The sequence below is a fragment of the Hippoglossus hippoglossus genome, chromosome 7 (genome assembly GCF_009819705.1).
Source record: "Hippoglossus hippoglossus isolate fHipHip1 chromosome 7, fHipHip1.pri, whole genome shotgun sequence".
NCBI classification, from domain to species: domain Eukaryota; kingdom Metazoa; phylum Chordata; class Actinopteri; order Pleuronectiformes; family Pleuronectidae; genus Hippoglossus; species Hippoglossus hippoglossus.
The window spans coordinates 19,266,807-19,286,490 of NC_047157.1; the positions used below are offsets into that span (position 1 = coordinate 19,266,807).

The 19,684-nt window shown below is 42.3% G+C and overlaps 3 protein-coding genes and 1 long non-coding RNA gene across 6 annotated transcripts; 2 read left to right on the top strand and 2 right to left on the bottom strand.

Annotated features, from left to right (window-relative positions):
- Window positions 1-664: 664 nt before the first annotated feature.
- On the top strand, window positions 665-4,342 carry LOC117765321 (keratin, type II cytoskeletal 8-like). 2 transcript variants are annotated; one of them, XM_034591774.1, is made up of 9 exons: window positions 670-1,018; window positions 1,129-1,337; window positions 1,422-1,482; window positions 1,644-1,739; window positions 1,870-2,034; window positions 2,243-2,368; window positions 3,159-3,379; window positions 3,944-3,990; window positions 4,085-4,342. In XM_034591774.1, the coding sequence occupies exons 1-9, from the start codon at window positions 761-763 to the stop codon at window positions 4,186-4,188; spliced, it is 1,287 nt and encodes a 428-aa protein (XP_034447665.1). In that variant the 5' UTR covers window positions 670-760; the 3' UTR covers window positions 4,189-4,342. The 2 variants fall into 2 exon arrangements, 1 of the variants encoding a protein (XP_034447665.1); XR_004614555.1 differs by lacking the exons at window positions 3,944-3,990; window positions 4,085-4,342 and adding an exon at window positions 3,530-3,669 and having other exon boundaries at window positions 665-1,018; window positions 3,159-3,460.
- On the bottom strand, window positions 2,649-3,131 carry LOC117765329. The gene is made up of 3 exons (XR_004614556.1): window positions 2,856-3,131; window positions 2,720-2,776; window positions 2,649-2,675 (listed from the first exon to the last, which is right to left on the bottom strand). It is a non-coding gene; the product is annotated as an uncharacterized LOC117765329 (long non-coding RNA).
- A 638-nt stretch (window positions 4,343-4,980) lies between the features above and the next one.
- Window positions 4,981-9,957, top strand: si:ch73-233m11.2 (NACHT, LRR and PYD domains-containing protein 12). 2 transcript variants are annotated; one of them, XM_034591772.1, is made up of 10 exons: window positions 4,981-5,202; window positions 5,804-5,936; window positions 5,991-7,441; window positions 7,527-7,688; window positions 7,794-7,967; window positions 8,081-8,254; window positions 8,625-8,798; window positions 8,905-9,078; window positions 9,162-9,329; window positions 9,786-9,957. In XM_034591772.1, the coding sequence occupies exons 2-10, from the start codon at window positions 5,811-5,813 to the stop codon at window positions 9,853-9,855; spliced, it is 2,673 nt and encodes an 890-aa protein (XP_034447663.1). In that variant the 5' UTR covers window positions 4,981-5,202; window positions 5,804-5,810; the 3' UTR covers window positions 9,856-9,957. The 2 variants fall into 2 exon arrangements, with proteins under 2 accessions (XP_034447663.1, XP_034447662.1); XM_034591771.1 differs by having other exon boundaries at window positions 5,804-7,441.
- An 84-nt stretch (window positions 9,958-10,041) lies between these two features.
- On the bottom strand, window positions 10,042-19,032 carry LOC117765323 (ceramide synthase 5-like). The gene is made up of 10 exons (XM_034591779.1): window positions 18,459-19,032; window positions 16,191-16,293; window positions 15,842-15,972; window positions 15,654-15,711; window positions 13,789-13,839; window positions 13,545-13,637; window positions 12,918-13,046; window positions 11,961-12,067; window positions 11,321-11,477; window positions 10,042-10,946 (listed from the first exon to the last, which is right to left on the bottom strand). The coding sequence occupies exons 1-10, from the start codon at window positions 18,632-18,634 to the stop codon at window positions 10,803-10,805; spliced, it is 1,149 nt and encodes a 382-aa protein (XP_034447670.1). The 5' UTR covers window positions 18,635-19,032; the 3' UTR covers window positions 10,042-10,802.
- Between the last annotated feature and the right edge of the window lie 652 nt (window positions 19,033-19,684).

Consider the following 19,684-nt stretch of genomic DNA (forward strand, 5'->3'; position numbering starts at 1 on the left):
AAGCAAAGAGAGGACGGACCAGTTTTATTGTTGACAGCCGGCTGTAACCAACAGTGGCTCTTGACATTGCACTTAACATGGAATTACATCTAAAGCAACAATATGAATCAGTCTACTTTTCTCTTATGATCTTAATTGTTGTAATATCATCCGAAAAAAATTCTAATCTACAACATTTCACAAAACACAAAGTATTCTTATATTATATATGATTTTATGACGTTTGAACACATTTTGTTGGAAATGATGTGTATCCTTGTTGTTTAGGTGAAGCATCTTTTGTGGGCTTAGTTTTCAGGAAGGACCTGTGACCCTCCTGCAGTTTAAATCATCTCAAACTTCCTGTTTTTCCTGCTTCCTTTACATCTCATCCAGCACCACTGTAGACCAAACTGAAATCTCATTTGGACATTAGGCCAATATAAATATTCAATTAATTAACAGTAATGATTTTTGGCTCTTGTTGATATAATCAAATGAAGAGTTTTTCTTTCTAATGTTGTAACTTATGTCACGGAGAAGGCCTGGAATCCAGCATGAGAGCACAAACAAAGCATCCTTCAGAGAGGGGTAGGTGGGAGAACAGGTATGTGTCCGACAGGTTGAACCACATTGGGGGAGCCACATAACTTCCCTATCAAGCCACACCTATCCCTGCCTATAAAGTAAAACCCAAGAGATAAGAGATACACAACCGAGCTCGACCACTGCCCGACATCTTCATCTTCCCCATCAGAGAGATCTCCAGAGAAGCACCACCATGAGTCTGAGGAGAAACCCCACCAGCCGCCCAGGATTGCACTCCAAGGGCTTCAGCAGCTTGTCCATGGGATCCTACTCATACCACAAGATGAGCACCGGCACCGAGCAGAGGGCCCCGATCACAGCTGTGACTGTCAACAAGAGCCTGCTCGCCCCACTGAACCTGGAAATCGACCCCACCATCCAGGTTGTCCGCACCCAGGAGAAGGATCAGATCAAGACCCTCAACAACCGCTTCGTCTCATTCATTGACAAGGTGAGAATCAGGTTTGCAGATAAATAACCACAGTGAGATTTTTGTTTGTGTTGCCCTAAAGTATTTGAGGGCCAGTTTTATGTTGTGGGTCCTTACTCCCCGTGTCACAGGTGAGATTCCTTGAGCAGCAGAACAAAATGCTGGAAACCAAGTGGCAGCTGCTGCAGAAACAGACGACCGCCTCCTCCAACATCGAGCCCATGCTGAAGTCCTACATCAGCTCCCTGGAGAGACAGCTGGGGGGCATCAGCAATGAAAAACTAAGGCTTGACATGGAGAACATTGTCATGCACAAAAATGTTGACGACTATAAGACGAGGTAGGAAAGAAGCACTTGTTGTTGAGTCAGTAAACACGAAGTGTGAAGATGTGCTGGTGAGATATGACCTGTGGCGTGTTTCAGCTACGAGGAAGAAATCAACAGGAGGAATGATGCTGAGAACGAGTTTGTCATGATCAAAAAGGTAGAGTATGCAATCATGGTGGCTATGATTGATGTGTGCATGTTTAATGCTGATGAATATTCAAAGATTCATTAATCTCTCTATGCATGAAATGTAGCTGTGTCTTTCATAAAGTCATATACTAAAGCAGAGGTTGTATGTTTTTCACTGACTGCCTGCAGGATGTGGATTCAGGTTATCTGTCTCAGGTGGATCTGAGCGACAGGTTGTCTTCTAACCAGGATGAACACAACTTCCTCAGGGCGCTGTATGATACGGTACACAACCATTCATTGAAAATCCTTTCAAAATGTCATACAGTATTCAAAAAGGAAAACATGTAAACTACACGTGTTGTACTCTGGAGTATGTCTCCTCATTGCTGCCGTGTCTGTTGTTTGATAAAAGGAGCTGAGTGAGCTGCAGGAGAGCCTGAGGACGACCTCTGTGGTGGTGCAGATGGACAACTCCCGCGGCCTGAACATGGATCAGATCGTGGCTGATGTTAAGGCTCAGTACGAGGACATGGCCGCCCGCAGTCGTGAGGAGGCTGAAAGCTGGTACAAGAACAAGGTGAAGTACTAAAGCATATGACCCCAGAACAATTATACACCACTGTTAATGTCATGCAATTTTGTGGCAAAACAGGTTTCTCTTGAAAAGTTTAAATAAATGAGGGGGGTCATTATTTAGGTCAAGCTCATTAATCTACTACACAAGGGACTCTCTTGTCAAACCTGATAATTACTGGACTAACACCTTTCTTCCTGTTTGGTACCAGTTTGACCAGATGACTGCCGAGTCGGAAAAGTATAGCAGTGAAATGCATAGCAGCAAAGGAGAAATATCTGGACTCAACCGAATGATCAGCCGCCTGCAGAATGAGATCCAGAATGTGAAGGCACAGGTGAGTGAAATAATGAAAGTCAAAGGCAGCTGAAAAAACACCCACATGTTAAAAACAATTTCTTCTGATCAATGTTGTAAATGTTTTCTTGATGCGTTCAGCCACACTCGGCATCATTCTGATAATAAGAACTATGACATGGAGCAAAAGCAGAATTTTCAACAAATCACACACTTTAAGAAAAACTAAGTTAATTGCTCGATGCAAATTAAAAAAAAAAGATATCAGTTCCCTAAATATGGCAGATTTTTTTTGTTATCAAGATCAACTAATTATCCTCGGGAAAAATGTGAAAATGTTGGAAAAACTCCCCATTGAAAGTGTGAAAAAAAAAAACTCCTGCATTCGCACCTAAATGTATTGGGTGTGTCCCTGACCAATACCCCATCCTTTCAGTCTGTCCCATGGCTTTTGCATATTCTTGCTTAGAAACAAACAAACAAACGGACAGGGATGAAAACATAATCTCCTTGGTGGAGGTAAAAACTGCCTGTAGTAGGATGGCAGAAACAAATGACTCAAAAAAGTATGACACACACAGGATCTATTATTACAGTTGTTCTGTTGTAATTTGTCTGTCTGGCATGCTGACTACATACTTAACATTACTCTTTATATTGTGAAATCGTATCTGGCTTTCTGGCAGCCTCTAAATGTTTTGGTCTAGGTGTCACAATCCACATTAACAAAGGTACATGACACAGTGGAATGGTCTTTGAAAGAATTCCCTGTCATCTGTTTTGAAATGAATGATTGACAGACTTACACCTCCCTGCACATTATTTTTCAGTGTGTCAGTCTGGATGGCCAGGTCTCTGAGGCAGAGCATCGCGGGGAGGAGGCCGTGCTGGATGCCAAGGCTCGCATCAAGGACCTGGAGCTGGCTCTGCAGAGGGCCAAACATGACATGGCTCGCCAGCTGAGAGATTACCAGGAGCTCATGAATGTCAAGCTGGGCCTGGACATAGAGATCTCCACCTACAGGAAGCTGCTGGAGGGAGAGGAGGAAAGGTGAGTGGCTCGGGTAGATCTCCGATCACAGTCTAATGCAGGTGTTTCTGGAAAAGAGTCTCAAAAGGATGTGTTTGGCTCAGCTCTCCACTCCTGTACATGGTTTTCATTTTCAAACTTCAAATTGGTCTGATAAAGAAAAGAAAAGAAAAGCTTAGCATGGTCTGGCTCCCTGTTATATTACAGCGATAATAACTTCCTTTGCTCCAAGCTTTAATCTACGATCTTCCAAGGATTTTGCCAGCAAGGTCCCAGAGGCTTTGGAATTCTTTGTCTGAGGAGATTAGACTTGCCAGCACTTGAACTGTCTTTGAAATCATTGCTTAAAACATGTTTGATTGGAAAACCTTTTAATGCTTTTTAAAATTTTATTTCATCTTTTGACTTGTTTCATTCTGTCCTGTTTTACTTCCATGTATTTTGGAAAGCACTTTGTAACCTTGTTTAGATGGTGCTACAGAAATAAATTAATAAATAATTGTTAATTATTGTTGTGTTAAATTGGTGAACTTGACCTTTGAAAGACTTTAGCTCACAGTGTATTTCTTCCTCTGTCACTAACAGACTTGGACAGGATTCTATTGTCAAAATCCAAGAAGTGCCGGGCCAATGTAAGTACTGTGCTTTACAGCTGCAGCTCACTCCATTATCACCAATAATCAGATCAGAATGACCTCATGTCCTGTTTGTATTTGCTTTGTCCAGCCTCCCAGGTTTACAGCCAGCAGCGGCGAAGGTCAAGTCCCCTCCTCATCAAGACAGTGGAGACCCATGACAAATTATATGCTACAGAAAACGCAGAGTATTAACCTGCTGAATCACCGTGGCAACATAACTCCCCCTTTACAATAACCTCCTTTTTAACCTGCAATAATTCCACTGCACATATGAGCCAAATCTGTCTGTTCCTCGTCATGTTTGATGTCACATGTTGTGTTTGAAATAAAGATGTGTTCAGCTCTACGATCGTGTCCTTTTATCTTTTTGTCCTTGGTAGTTTAGAGGTATTGGTATTGTTTTATATTTATATTTATATTTATATTTATATTTATATTTATTATTATTATTATTATTATTATTATTATTATTATTATTATTATTATTATTATTATTATTATCTTCATGAATAAGCATGGTGGGTGTGGGGTTAATTGTAATTATATCTTCTTCTTATTACTAATCTGGATCATATTATGTAAATAAAGCTGTCAGATAAATGTAGTGGAGCAAAACAATTTACTCATCTACTCAAGTGAAGTAACATCATCATTTTCAAAGAATATAATACGATCATAAACTGATTATGTGATTATTACTATGGCAGATGTGTAGGACCAAAATGTACTAATATGATAAAAACAACTTTTTATTCACTGCCTACCTTTATTCATACATTTTTATTCTATTCATTATTTGCATATTATGATTATTATTATTATTTATAATCATAGTGTGACTTTGAGACGTTTGTAAGCTATTCAATGTTGAATAAAGTTTTTTTAAAGAGTAAAAAATGAATAGATGCACCGGGGGCGTTTGCCACAGTTTTTTTCTGCTATAACTTTATTGATCAAACTGCTGCGATAAGGAGGACAGTCCCTGTGTTGACTCTAATGTCCGTGTTGTTGGACCATGGACTGTTTATAAAGGGTTGGGACCAGGCTCCTGCGGATGTTAACCACACTTTACTTCCTGTTGGGAGTCAGTCGTGGTTTAATGTTCGGGAAGCTGCTGATCATCATATCTCCACCATTTAAAAACTCTTTATAAACCGTCTGTGTTAAAACTCGTTTCCATCGTTTTCCAGCGACGCTTCGTTCAAGGTAACTTTACTTTTAACTTCACTGTTAAAACAAATTACCACGTGAGCATCGTATCTGTGTTTTAAGACACGAGGCGGAACAGCTTCAGAAACAGGGAAGTTTATTACTCGTTATTAATAATCTACCTGCGGACATGTTGTCTGTCTCACCCACAGTCACTTGTTCTGTCTCTCTCTCTTTTTGTCAGTCTGTCTGTTTCTGTCTGTCTTACTCTCTCTCTCTCTCTCTCTCTCTCTCTCTCTCTCTCTCTCTCTCTCTCTCGCGCGCGCTCTCTCTCTCTGCCTGTCTGTCTGTCTGTCTGTCTGTCTGTCTGTCTCTCTCTCTCTCTCTCTCTCTCTCTCTCTCTCTCTCTCTCTCTCTCTTGCGCTATCTCTCAGCCTGTCTGTGTTTTTCTGTCTGTCTGACGGTCTGTCCGCCCGTTTGTCTCTCTCTCTCTGTCACTCTGTCTGTCTCACTCTGTCCATATGTCTGTTTTGCTTCCTCTATCTATCTATCTATCTATCTGTCTGTCTGTCTGTCTGTCTGTCTGTCTATTTATCTATCTATCTATCTGTCTGTCTATCTATCATATCATATCATATGTTTTCTCGTTTCTCCGTAGTGACACGATGGACAAAGATGCTGTGCTGACTCATGTCCTGAAGCAGAGAAGAACTCCGTCCCTTCTTGGAGGAGAGCAGCCCGTCAGTGTGATGAGCAGCAGTAGGTATGTATCCCAGCTGACAGACAGAGAGGTGGAGAACCAGCTGACAGACAGAGAGGTGGAGAACCAGCTGACAGACAGAGAGGTGGAGAACCAGCTGCCCTCCCTCGATCACGCCATCCGCACCGCTCTGTCTGGTGAAGTCCAGACCGTGGTCCTGGTGGGTGGAGAAGGATCCGGTAAAACCACTGCTCTGGAGAAGCTGGTTGTGGACTGGGCCAAAGGAGAACACCTTCAGAACTTTACATATGTTTTATACTTCGGGCTGAGGGAGATCAGGTCTCTTAAAGACGAGCTGTCGTTGGAGACTTTACTGCAACACCATCACAGTCCCGTTCCCTCTGAGTCCATGCAGCTCGTTCTGCAGAAGCCTGAGGATGTGCTGTTTGTTTTCGATGATCTGGATCAATACAAACTTTCCCTGGACCCCTCCGTCCACACCCTCTGCTCTGACCTCAGCCAGGCAGTGTCAGTGTCCTGCATGATATCCAGTCTGCTTCATGGATCACTGCTGAGAGGAGCCGCCTTTGTGGTGGCGACCAGGACGACGGGATGGCTGGAGTTTCTGAACGGCACCAGGGTGGAGGTTTCTGGGTTTTTAAAGCCCCAAAGAGAGACTTACTTCAACGGGTTCTTCAGTGACCCGGCTGCAGCTAACAAAGCACTGCTGCACATGGAGCGGACGCTGGGTTTTTATGATTTCTGCACTTCCCCTAGATTCTGTTGGACAGTTTGTTCTATTTACAAAACTCTGATGGATGCTGGAGCAAAACTTCCTGACACATTGACTCAGCTGTATGTAGATATCCTGGTTCACCTGATGCAGGCGCTCTCGCTGAAGGAGGCCTGCAACAGAGAGCTGGTGCAGGCCCTCGGTGTCATGGCCTCACATTGCTCCGTCAGTCAGAATTCAAGCTGCACCAAAGAGGAACTCCACTCCTTTGGTTTTCAGAAATTACTCAGCTCTGTTGGTGCTTTCTTGAACGTAGATGGTGACCTGGAGTCAGATGCATGTGTTTTCTCTTTCACCTCCCAGCTGATGCAGGAGTTCCTCTTGGCCGTGTCTTTCTTTTTGGACATGTCTGTGTCTGAGGGCATGGAGAAGATGTGGGAGAAGCACAAAGGTCACGCAAAGTTTCTAGATCTCTTCTTGTCAGGGCTGTCGGAGCCGGTTCAGCGCAGACCCCTGGTGATCCTGCTGGGGGAGTTTAACTCGGATCGTATCTCGGATTTTAAGAGTTGGTTTAAAAGCAGCTCAGAGGAAACACTGAAGGGATGTTACAACGACAGGCACCATCGATGCTTCCATCTACTTCATCAAGCTCAAAATCAGAGTTTGGTGAAAGAGATCATCTCCCCATCAGCACGGACAGGCATCAGCTATGGCGACCTGAGCCTCCAGGACTGTGTCGCCCTGAACTACGTCTGGTCGTGTCTCGGTGAGATGAAGCTGTTGAATCTGTACAGGACAAGGGATTTGACAGATGAGAAGGCAGAAGTCCTGGCTCCAGCTATGAGCTTATCACATAAGATACAGTAAGTCATGGTAAAAACTCATATATTCTGGCATCATTTAGTTCACATGTCATCATATGTAACATGAGGCTCTTCGGTCCCTCAGGTTGTCATACAGCACCTTGAGTACCGGGGCCGTCTCTCATCTGGCGTCAGCTCTCAGCAGAGGACGCACCGAGGAGCTGGATCTCGCTCACACCAGCCTCGGAGATGAAAAGTTGAAAGTGCTCTGTGCGGGACTCCGAGACTGCAAACTGCACACTTTAAAGTAAGGTTTAAAGTAAGCTTCTCTAATAACAAAGATTTCTCAACGGCCAAAAATCTGTTCGTCAAATGAATACACTCTTGATATTTTCCTTCTTGTTTTGCCCAGACTTCTGGTATGCAGACTGACTGAGGCGGGCTGTGAAGATCTGATGTGTGCGCTGACCTCAGGCTCCTCTCAGCTGCGTGTGTTAGAGATGATGTTTAATCAGATCGGTGACCTGGGCTTCATGAAACTGTGCAAAGCGCTGCAAAGTCCTCAATGCAAACTGCAGCAGCTCCAGTAAGTACTTTGAAAGTGTTGAATTATATTCAAATTGTAATATTTTGTCAGCACCGTCTATTTATGTCCGAACCATTGATCTGAGAAACAACTTTATTGTTGTTTATTAAAAGGCTACGAAGCTGCGAGTTGACTGCAGTATCCATGGAGGCTTTATCGGCAGCTTTGTGCTCTGGAAAATCCGAGCTGAGAAAAGTGGACCTGACATCGAACACAATCGGTGACGGTGGAGTGGAGGCTCTGTGCAAGTCGCTGCAACACCCACATTGTAAACTTCAGAGCCTCAAGTGAGTCTGTGCTTCGGATGTTTTGCATCACTGCCTGTTGATTGTACGCCTCGCTAACCAGTGCAGTTTCAGTCTGCATTCCTCACCGTGAGTTCACCATGACCCTCTGAAATCAAATCAGTTCATCTTCGAGTCCAAGTGAAAACTGGTCAAAATTAGGAGAGGTTCAGGCAGCTTTGAGATATCATGTTCAAGAGGCCTAAAACATGTTTTATGAGGCCATTGTTACCTTCCCTTTGATCGCCAAATCTACTGATCAGCCACTAGTTTTCTCCGTTAAACAGAGAGTGAGACCCTGACCTTCTGGGATGAGTTCATTAATTTACCTCCCCTCTGTGACTTTGAATAAATCTTTCATTTCTCTGTCCAGTCTGTTTGATACTGAGCTGACCGGTGCGTGCTGTCCTCATTTGATGGAGACCTTGATGTCAGAGCACTGCTCTCTGTTAGAGCTGGATCTGTCAGTGAATGATTTGGGCCATGAGGGGGCGCTGCTGCTCTGCCAAGCCCTGAGTTGTCCTGGATGTCCAGTGGAGAAACTGGGGTAGAGTCACACTCTTGATTTTTCAGTACCACAAATTAAAGAACCACCTGTCACAAATATCTGGTGAAATCCAGATAACATTCGTACTATGTGCTCCACCCTGCAGGTTGACACGCTGCGAGTTAACGCAGCAGGTCTTTAAGGAACTGGGCTCATTGCTGAGAAGTGGAACTTCTCGACTCAAGTCCCTGATTGTGGGTTTAAATAAAGTCGGAGATCAAGGGGTTAAACATCTTTGGGATGCTGTTGCACATCCAGCCTGTCTGCTGGAGGAACTGGAGTAAGTTCACAGACACTCCTTATATCATTTTGAACACCACATTGCAGTGTGCACTGCATGAGAATCCTCCTCCTCTGTCACAGTGTTGAAATGACAGATTTGACGGACGCCTGTGTTGAAGACCTGTGTGCTGCTGTAAGAGCCAGTAAGACTCTGAAGAGCCTGGAGCTGAGAAACAACTCCTTGACTGATGCGTCCGTCCCGGCCCTCGTCCAAGTCATGCAGGACAGCTGCAACATGCAGGAGATGAAGTAAGTCTGATTCTCTTCAGCTTAATTAGAAACTAGAAGAGAGCGTGTAGCTCTGCCAAGGCCCAACAGTCCCCTAATGAAACCACATTTAAATTCACTGGATTTTTATTTGAATCCGCAGCAAATTGCAAACACTCATAAATATCAGTTCCATAAACATGTGATCAAGATCCATGAATTATTCATAGAAATCAATGGAAATGTTTAACGCCCAATCTCACAATGTTATATTGATAAAAAAAAATCCTGGATCCTCCTCCTGATCCGAACCAACACCAAAATTTAATGGATTCTTCCCTGACCCTTCTACCACAAACACAAACAAACAAATGCAGACAAAACAAGACATAACCACAAGAAGTAACTACTGCCAGCCAGTTAAATACAGTTTTTAAGCCCAGAAAAACATCTTTAAACAAGAATCTAACAACTGCTTTTGTTTTCTGACTCTTTCAGCCTGAAGTACAACGACTTTTCAGAGGACGTTTTCGAAATGTTGGATGAGTGCGATAAAATAAGATACTGAAGAAGGCGGACTATTCCATCTATTCTCCACACGCTGCTACAGGGTCACATATTGTAATGCTGATTGATGATATTATTACAGCTGAAGAACTGGGGGTGAGAATCTGTTGCTTGTCTGTGTCTTATATTATCTTATCCATCCATCCATCATCTATACTACTAATCTGCATGTCTTTGGACTGAGGGGGGAAGTGGGAGGAACCCCACACAGACAAAGGGAGACACACAGGACTCTGGTCGAACCGGAATTCAAACCAGGAATCTGTGAGGCATCCCCCCTCTGTGTCATATGTGAAAGTTAATATCTTCATTTTCTGACGTTGTGGTTGCTTTTCTGACATTTTGTAGCCCAATTGATTAGTCGAGAAAATAATCACATTAAATCACAACGCATTAATCAATAGTTAACATTACACATTGTTGCAGTCATTTCACAGTCGAGCGAAGTCCTTCAACACATTCATTTGATGCAGTAATAGTTTATTAAGAAAACTTTGGCATTTTAAAGAGATATTTCTTGGCTTCATTAAGACAGATACACGATTGCGTGATTTTGATTTACAGCTATAAAATATATTTGACCAAATTCACAAATGAAATCTATCTCTGTATAAAACCAAGTGTCACACGCTTGCTGCAGTTTCTAACTTTGAGAAAACACACACACATACACACACACACACACACACAGCGAGGTGCAGACAGACCACACAGATTTCTCCGTCTGCCTCTGTCAGCACAAAGCAGGAGTAAACCTCACACAGTGTAAACCTGACACAGGGACACAGTGCCAAATCCGATCCCGCATATGGAGTCGCCCTGTATCCAGTCCTCTCCATTTGAAAAAAAAAAAAAAAAAGAAGTTGGTCAAGTGAGGAGGGTGGGCCTCACCGGCACACAGAGCCTGAGTGAAAGCCACACTGGAAGTAAATATCCTCCTCCTGGTGCTCAGTGGTCATGAGTTTCTCCATTAAGGTTCCCAGTGTGACTGCGGCCCTTTATGTTCAGGGTCCCTGCAGGACTTTTAATGCAACTGGAATTAATCTCTTCTTCTGAGCTGCTGTCGATGTCACTGCGGTCGTCTTTTGACACCTGTAAAATAAAACGTGACCGTTTTACTGACATTCGGATTTGTGAGGAAAGTTACAATACAACTAAAATGTCTACGACCACAACTTTGAAAAATGACGATGTGAGATTGCAGATTTCCGGACTTTGCCTTTCATGCAGTTCTTGCCTGAAAATAGCTTTAGTGTGGTAGTGGGTATTTGCACTCAAAGTTTCAACCTGAGGATACTGCTAGATGAAACAGGTCACTACAGTTATTCATTCTCTCAGGACGATGATTTATTTGTCAATCCAGTTAAGTCTGGACCAAAGTAAAGGAGCCACTGACAGACCACAATGCCACCTTGTAGGCATCATGGCTAAACATGATCCTGCTAGGATAAGATTCCCAGACTAACCTTTCCCTTGAATATGGCTTTGATGGCAATACGAGCGATGAGGTAGAACCAGATGATGTGAAGAGCCTGCAGGACCAGCAGCAACCCATTGAACAGCCACCAGGCCTGGTATGGCCCGCCGATCTCCCAGCTCTCAAACAGAACACTGTTAACAATCCTACAACAAACACAGACAAACAAACAAACAAACAAACAAACAACGGTTACTAGAGCCTTCAATATATTATTATTATTATTATTATTATTATGGTTTAAAATACATCATCCCTCCTGTAGGACACTTTGATCTTGGTAGCAGAACTTTAATGAAGTTATATATAGTTTTAAATCTCTCTCAGCTTCTTTCTGTGCAAACTATTTCAGGATCTTAATATCACCTCAAGTAGTTAAAACTTGTGGATGGTATTTTCGTTTTATTTTATAAATGTAATATTCACTTCTTATGCAAAAAAACAGTCATTCTTTTGGTTGTAAATTTCAAGTAGTAGCCTTCAAAGGGCACCGGATAATGAGTGATCGATCTTTTTTATTTTGGGTTAATTCTTTTTGGGCTTGCACAGAATAATGGGAGTGGTAACAGGTTATGAAACTAACCAACTGTCACAAGGCCAGTTATTTGTTATGCTTGTGTGTGTCTCACCAGAAAGGATAGATGACAAGTCGAGTGATGAAGAAAACTATGCTGAACATCACAAACAGGCCATCACATAGCCTCTGGTACTTGGCATAGTTAGCCAGCTTGGCTGCCTTGGGAAACAAAGAAGGCTTTAATGAATCACACTGATAGAATATCAAACCAATATCTCCAAGTTGCAGAGAACAGTATTCGTATATATATACATTCACACTCATGCTATATTTTCATTGCTGTTTGTTCATTGGTTGTTACTGACTTGGTGGAAGGGTGGGGTGTGGGCCAAAGAAAGAACCCATCAAGTTTTAGTGTTGATTCAATTAAGGGGGCGGATTCAGGATTTTCTTCTCTTTCTTTCACATTGCAAGATAGGGCGTCAGCTTGGCAGAGCCATGCTCTCTCTTAGTGCCCTTCTAGTTGTAGATGTGCTATCTTGTCAGACTGGTACCAGAAGTAGCTCACAACACAATTATATCATTTACATGCTCCCAACTGTATTCACCTACATTTTGTAAAAACAACTCAGAACCCCCTCAAATCTGCTTCATGGAGCAATTAAAAGAAAAACTAGAATGGCACTCAGTAGAGTGCATACCCGTGCCAACACTCCCTTTTATGAAACCAAATTTAAATGAACTGGATCTGAATTTCCAAAATAAAATAAACAATCATAGTTATAAGCCCCCTAAACTAAACATGCCTGATTTGTTTCATCAAGGGCCATGAATCATTCTCTGAGAAACCAAGGAAAATGTTGAGAAACGCCCTCATCTCTCTGTGATTAAGAACGAGGGAAGAAGAAAATCCTGAATCCGCGCCCTGATCCGCATCAAACTTGAACAGATTCTTCCTCGCGTCATGCCCCACCCCTCTGCAAAATGTAATGGCAATTGGTTGTGTAGGTTTTGTGTGATCCTGCTAACTAACTAAGAAACAGACAATATCCTTTACTGAGTGCTTTACCTCAAGGAAGATGTCGGATGCATCGTGCACACACATGACCAAAGTACCAGCTCTTAGCATGTTGTTGGCATAGGAGAAAGTGATGAGGATTATGGTGGCCATGTGGTGGACAAGCATGATCATGAAATCCTGTCGTCGATGAAGTGAAGGGGGATGACAGAAAGGAAAAAGGATGTTAAAGGGACGTATTCAGCCACTGGAGATGTGCAAACTCATAAAAACTCCTGCAGCTAAATGAGCAATGAGACGAAGCTGGTTGCAGAATCATCCTCACTCGTTGGTCTTTGTCTATCACAACTGAAATACATTGTGTCGATACTGGTAGGACACACCGATGTTAAACCATGTGTAAGGAGTATCGTATCTTTACGGCACTGCAGCATTTCATTGTCTAACCTGTTCTGTCAGAGCACATGACCACGGCTCTATTCTCATGCACAAAGCTGGGAGCAGAAACTAGTCTGACAGTTTGTAAACACGCTGTCAAAGAAATTTTACAAAAGGGGAAGTGAAACAAAGTTAACGAGAAAAACTGGTGAAACCGCTCTGAAAGGAGGTGCATCAAGTATTCAGCCGAGCTCCTGTGAGGCAGCACAATAGAGTTGTGTTTAGCCGATGATGCCTCACCTTGCGTTTTATGTCTGTGAACTGGGAAAACATCAGCGACCAATAGAAAGCCAGCTCAGCTACATAGTGGGTGTACTGTCCAGGGCTCAGCGCCTACAGGGGGAGCGAAAAAAAAAAGAGAAAAAACAGCTTAAACAAATATTTATTTGTGCTGACCTGCAAACATTATGGCGTTGAACTGGTTGGTGATAGTATAGACAGCTGATTATAATGATTGTTGAGTTGATTAAAAAAAGAAACAAACCTGCAAAGGAAACTTGTGCCAGCATATTCTGGTATCCCACATCCACGGCGACTGGGAAAAAAAATAGATAAATATGTGGGATTTAAGGACAAGTTATATATATATATATATATATATATATATAAAACACAACAATAATCAGGTGCTCATATGAATATATGATACATGATATTATAATTCCTTAATTTCATTCTGGCTCTACAGAACTGTATTCCAGATGTCCTTCCTGTGTAAGTGATGACAGTCTTGTTTTTTTGTTAAAATGTTTTTCTGTTTATCTGGATGTACTGACAGCCTTCAGCAGTCTGAGTTAACAGTTTTTTTTAAGCAAAAAATTCCCTCTATGTTACAATCCCTCAATGAAACTCAACATGATAAACAGACAGTATTGACCAACTTAAAAACAAACAACTTTGTCTGCTGAAAGCTTGTTGAGCTTGAGCTAAAGTTTTTGCACAGAAAGAGGACTTTGGATTTTCACTTTCAGAGGCCAAAAATGTTTACCTGAAATTTTTAAATCAGGAAAAGAAAAGGCAAACTAATGTGTTTCCATCCACCACTGTTATGCGATCATAAAGGAATAAAGCACATCCAGATGAACAGCTGATAGCACTGTTTCTCTAGTTGTGTGCCATTAAACTATTGCAGAAGAAGAGGACCTAGTACTAGTGAGCGCTAAGTTAAGCTAAGTTTATCTTACTGTGGAAAACTGGCAAGAAAACCGGTTTTAAAAAACGCGCTTGTTTGTTTGTTTGTTTGTTTCATCTATCAATGTAACAGATTCCTCTTTGCTCCACACATATCGGATGTTTTCATCTGCAGCTGCTTTTCTTCTGCTCGGTAGAAGCTTGAGTTCAAAATACGTTGCTTGCAAGTCACGATTTTTTCACTAATGCTGGTTCCACTGCACTTTGTTGCATTTTGGTGTAAGTCAATACTTCCACTTCAGCTACGGGTAGAAATGTTTTCATGAGATTTGAGATTTGTTTGCCTCTGTGCCTGTGACCGCCAGTAGCCTGAGGCTTTTATGTTTTGGGGTTGTTGGTCCTTCCCATTCTTATGAACATGATATCTCTAGAACGCCTTGAGGGAATTTCTTCAAATTTGGTACAAACTTTCACTTGGACTCAATGATGACCTGATCATTATTTGATTGTCAAAGGTTCTCGATGACCTTGTGTTCTTGTGAACGTGATCTATCTGGAGCACCTATAGTAAATTTTGTTTCATCTAGTACAAACATTCACTTGGACTCAAGGAAGAAGTCATTAGAATGTGGAGATCAGAGGTCAACGTCACTGTGACCTTTCAAACCCATTTGTTGCCGCGTGAGAGCATTATCTTAAGAACGCCTCATGAGAAGCCTGTCAAATTTGGCACAAATAATCACTTAGACTCATGGAACATGATATCTCAAGTTTGCCTTGAGAGAACTTCTTCAACCTTTGACCAGTTGTCCCCTGAATTTAAAGATTAACAGATAAGATTTCCATGGTCAAAAGTCACCATGACCTTAAAGGTATGTAGACGGAAACTGCACTGGTTGGCTGAGGTATACAACCGCAAGGAGGTCAGTCACTTTTCCCTGAGATCAATACCCCAATTTAAAAAATGCACATAAATGCAGGTGGATGGAAACAATAACTGTAGGTGCTTTAGGAAGCCATCTATTGATGACAATTATAAACTGGAGGAAAAAAACTACTAATACATATGGACACCTGATAATTGTTTTAGGACTGACTTTGTGAAGCTCTCCTTCAAGCCTGTCTCACATACAGTGTGCTTAGTACATGTCCAACTTTCAATATAATGTCATATGGTACAAAAACAAAAAAAACATAATATGCAAATTCTCAACTCACCACCCACAAATGACGAATGGAATAGATAAAAATCCCCAAGTAAAATGTAAATCTCCACCTGTCATTAAAGAAAAGACGAACTGGTTAAACAGACCAGTTACATATTAACCTTTCGTAAATAGTTTGTTCACTCATAAACTTGATTCGTACGACTCAGCAGATTAGTGGGAACCTTTGGAAGAACCTACATGCTCTCACAGAACTTTGTCTGCGTACTGGGCCTGTCCTGGTTCCGGCGGATGCGAAACCATCGCTGTATTTTTCGTACATCCCAGTCCAGCTGCTTGGACAGACCCTCCAGTTGCCTTGTGTCTGGACTCTAAGGGGGACAACACATGAAAATTACAAATGACTTGCTTTCCGGAGCCTCTACTTGTAAAACCACAATAGCAGTAGATATTCCTGTCTCACAACTAAGAGGTATTTACTGAACACGTCATTATGCCTGTGGTGGTGTGCTCCTAAGCAGTAACACTGGTGTTGCAGTGTGCAGAGGAACATTTAATGGACTACAGGACAAACGTGGGCCTTATGTACCGTTTTGGACAGATACAGCCTCTCCAGGGCAGCGTTGGGCAGAGCTTGCCGAGGCACTCCCGCCTGAATCTGAAGTATGTGGGCACAGGGCTTGGCCACCAGCCTGTATACACACAGACAGAGGCAAAAAAAAAAGGAAAGGGAGAAAAGAGAGAGAGGGTGGGGGCAGGGAGGGGACAGAGACATTTGGGGAAGGAGAGAGTCAGAGAGAGAAGTTTAATACTTTCAGAAACAGATGGACGACAAAACAAGATTTGCCAACAGACATGATGCGTTGAGCTTTTGCAGTTGGCCTACAAAGTTATGTTTGACGTGTGTGTGAGTATATCTGTGAGTGTGTGTGTCTTAATGGGAGGGAAAGCGAGCATAATAGAGGCTACAGCCGGGACACAGGCCAGGGCTAGAAAGCTGGAATCCTGGGGAATGTAGCACCTAGACTAAACAGCATGATGACCTGTCATGTGAGCGTATGGGAGACGGAGATGGGAGTTCTGCCTCCAACTAAAATAGTGATGTGTGTCACAAGATCATCTGGTTGAGTTACCCGGTGTTCAAGCTCCAACTCGGAGCCATTTATTACATCTCAATCTAACAACCCCCCACTTATCTGGAGGAGCTTCCACAACATGGAAACACGCTGAATGAATAGAGGCACACACTGCGCTCTTGGCCTGCCCCGGCAGTGGTGATTTTCCTGCTGAAATGAAGCTGCTCTTTACACGACTGGTGTTGGCTCAGTTGCCGTTGCAGCACAGACCGTTTTTTTAAACTCCATAAAATAACACAAAGAATTTTGACTGTGCAATTATTATATGTCACTTCTGTCTTTTCCTCTTTAGCTATTTATAAAAAAACTGTAATTGCTGACGAAGGTAAACACGCGCCATAAGCCAGAGGGGTCATTTTCATATCATCACCTCGCAGGAATGAGAACAGTGTTAAATAAGAGGCTGAGATAAAACCAGGAATGATCTAAGAATTATATTCTCATCTTAAAAGAGGCCGAAACAGGTTATACGAGGAGACAAAAGCTGAAATATCCACAACAATTTGTTTAAAAGGGATTTTTGCCTTTTTTCATTTCAACTACATTTGTGTATTTGTCAAAAATAGCAAACTGAAGGATTTTAGATGAAGATGCATAACAAGACCACCGAGATATTGTTCTTTCTGGTGTCCCTATAGTTTTACAATTTAAAGTATATATCCTCATATAGATATGATTACCTGCGATGAATAACATTCATATTTTTTTGTAGTGCTTTTTTCTTTATGATCAACAGTTTCCACTAGAGCCTGAACCTCACACAGAGCTTGTTCTTCATGTGTTGATTTAAATGACATTATATAACCTCATATAGAAATCATTAACTGCACTTAAGAACCTTTGACTTGTTATCCTTTGAGTTTTGTTATATTCAACAGTTTCCCAAAGAGACTGAACCTCTCACTTGTGCTCTCACACAGAGTTTGTTCTTTCTAGCATCCAGATAGTTTTAAATTTGATTGATCTATCAAAGATTGTGTTTATTAAAACTACGACACTACATATGCTCACACAGGAACCTGCAAGGGTCAACATTAGAGGTGTTATCTTCAGATAAGATAAGATCATTTTATTGTCACTGCACCGGTACAGTGGAATTCTGTTCTAAAGCCATCCTGTAGATGCCCATTAGAATAGAATAAAAGAATAAAACAAAAAAGATAAAACACTAGATATTATATTATTAAACACTATATTCATATTGTTATAGGGGTTTTTCTTTTTTCCTGTGTGATCAACATTGTCCACATGAGCCTGAACCTCTCACCTGTGCTCTCTCACACACGCAGTTTGTTGACTCTAGTGTCCAGATAGTATTAAATTTGACTGATCTATCAAAGATCGAGTGTTTATTTAAACTGTGACAGTATAAATCCTCATATAGAACTGATTAGCTGCAATTAATAACCTTCCTGTATGATCAACATTTTTCCCATAGAGCCTGAACCTCTCACCTGTGCTCTCACGCACAGTTGTTTGAAGCGTCCAGGTAGTTTTCAAATGTGACCGATCTATCAAAGATCGTGTTTATAAAAACTATATCAGTGTTTCTCCTCATGAAGGAACCAGCTGGGGTCAACTTCAGAGCCGCTGTGTCCATGTTGTTGTAGCGTCTTTTCTCTTTCTCCTTTATGATCAACAGATGCAACACGAGCTCTGCATACAGACGGCGGACATGCGAGAAGAAAACTTCGGTGACATTTCTCCCGGCGGTGTTTTACCTCTCGAACAGCAGCCTCAGGAGAAACACCCCGGCAGACAGAGGCAGGGCGTACAGGACGTCTCCCGCCCGGGGATACTCCTCACCAGGTGGGGGATGTTCCAGGTCCGCCCATGTAACATTTTCGGGAAGCCAGAATCTATCGCTCCAAAACCAGGCCGAGAAAGAGGAAGTCATCGGGGGAACAGAAGAGCACCCGGCGGCAGCAGCAGAAGCGTGTAAAAAAAAACAATAAACACAACCAGCGGGGTAACGCAAAGCGGACGGATTTAACTGTCGCACATCTGCTGCGTGGACTTCACTGAGATTAAACTTTGGCAGCGGCGTCCCCACCTCCTCGCTGCGACACGACAGGAACCGAGCATCGCCTCTGGTGAACTAAACTGGCCGGACCACTCGCTTCCGACGTAAGGCTGAAACGGCGACACCCACCGCACTGATTAGGCAACTTTCAATGAAGTTTTTCCACTCGAGCCTCCCACACGCAGGCGGCTGCTGCCTCCCACAGACACGCTGCAGTCCGCGGGGGTTTGTGCGGCGGGTACACGGCACCTTGAGGAAGTGGAGCTAACTCACAGGCAGCTAACTTCAGCTAACTAGACAGCCACACCTCCCATTCACAATTAGCCAGGGCTAGTTAGCCGCTACAGCCAATTAACCGCTGTAACTCTTAATCCTTGAAACTCACCACTAAATGCACCTTAACGTTATGTCAGGTAACAGTTAACTATTGTCAGTTTGCTATAAATAACCAAACTCACTAAAAACACTTCTCCTGTAAGCTAACTTTAGCTAACATGATAATTACGCTTCCAATTCACAGTTAGCCTGGGCTAGTTACCCTAATAGCCAATTAATGCTAGCGCAAACTCATTTCAAAGTTGTTTGGTGGTTATTTACAGTGCACAGAAGACTTTTTCTATAGGTTAAATCACACTTAACTCTGAAACTCACCATTAAAGGCATCTAACGTGATTTCAGGTAACAAACCATGTGAGCTTGCCATAAATAACCAAATTCAATAAAAACACTTCTCTAATAAGCTAACTAGCTAACTTAAGCAATCTAATACTAGTTGTGGTGGACTGTACAAGATGTAAAGTCAAGTAGTCTGGTTTTACTCAGGGTTATGTCTGAATGTGGGGCTGGAATAATGTGTTTAACAAGAAACTATTCATTCCATTCGAAATGACCATCCTTACCTAACAAACAGACACATGTATTTGT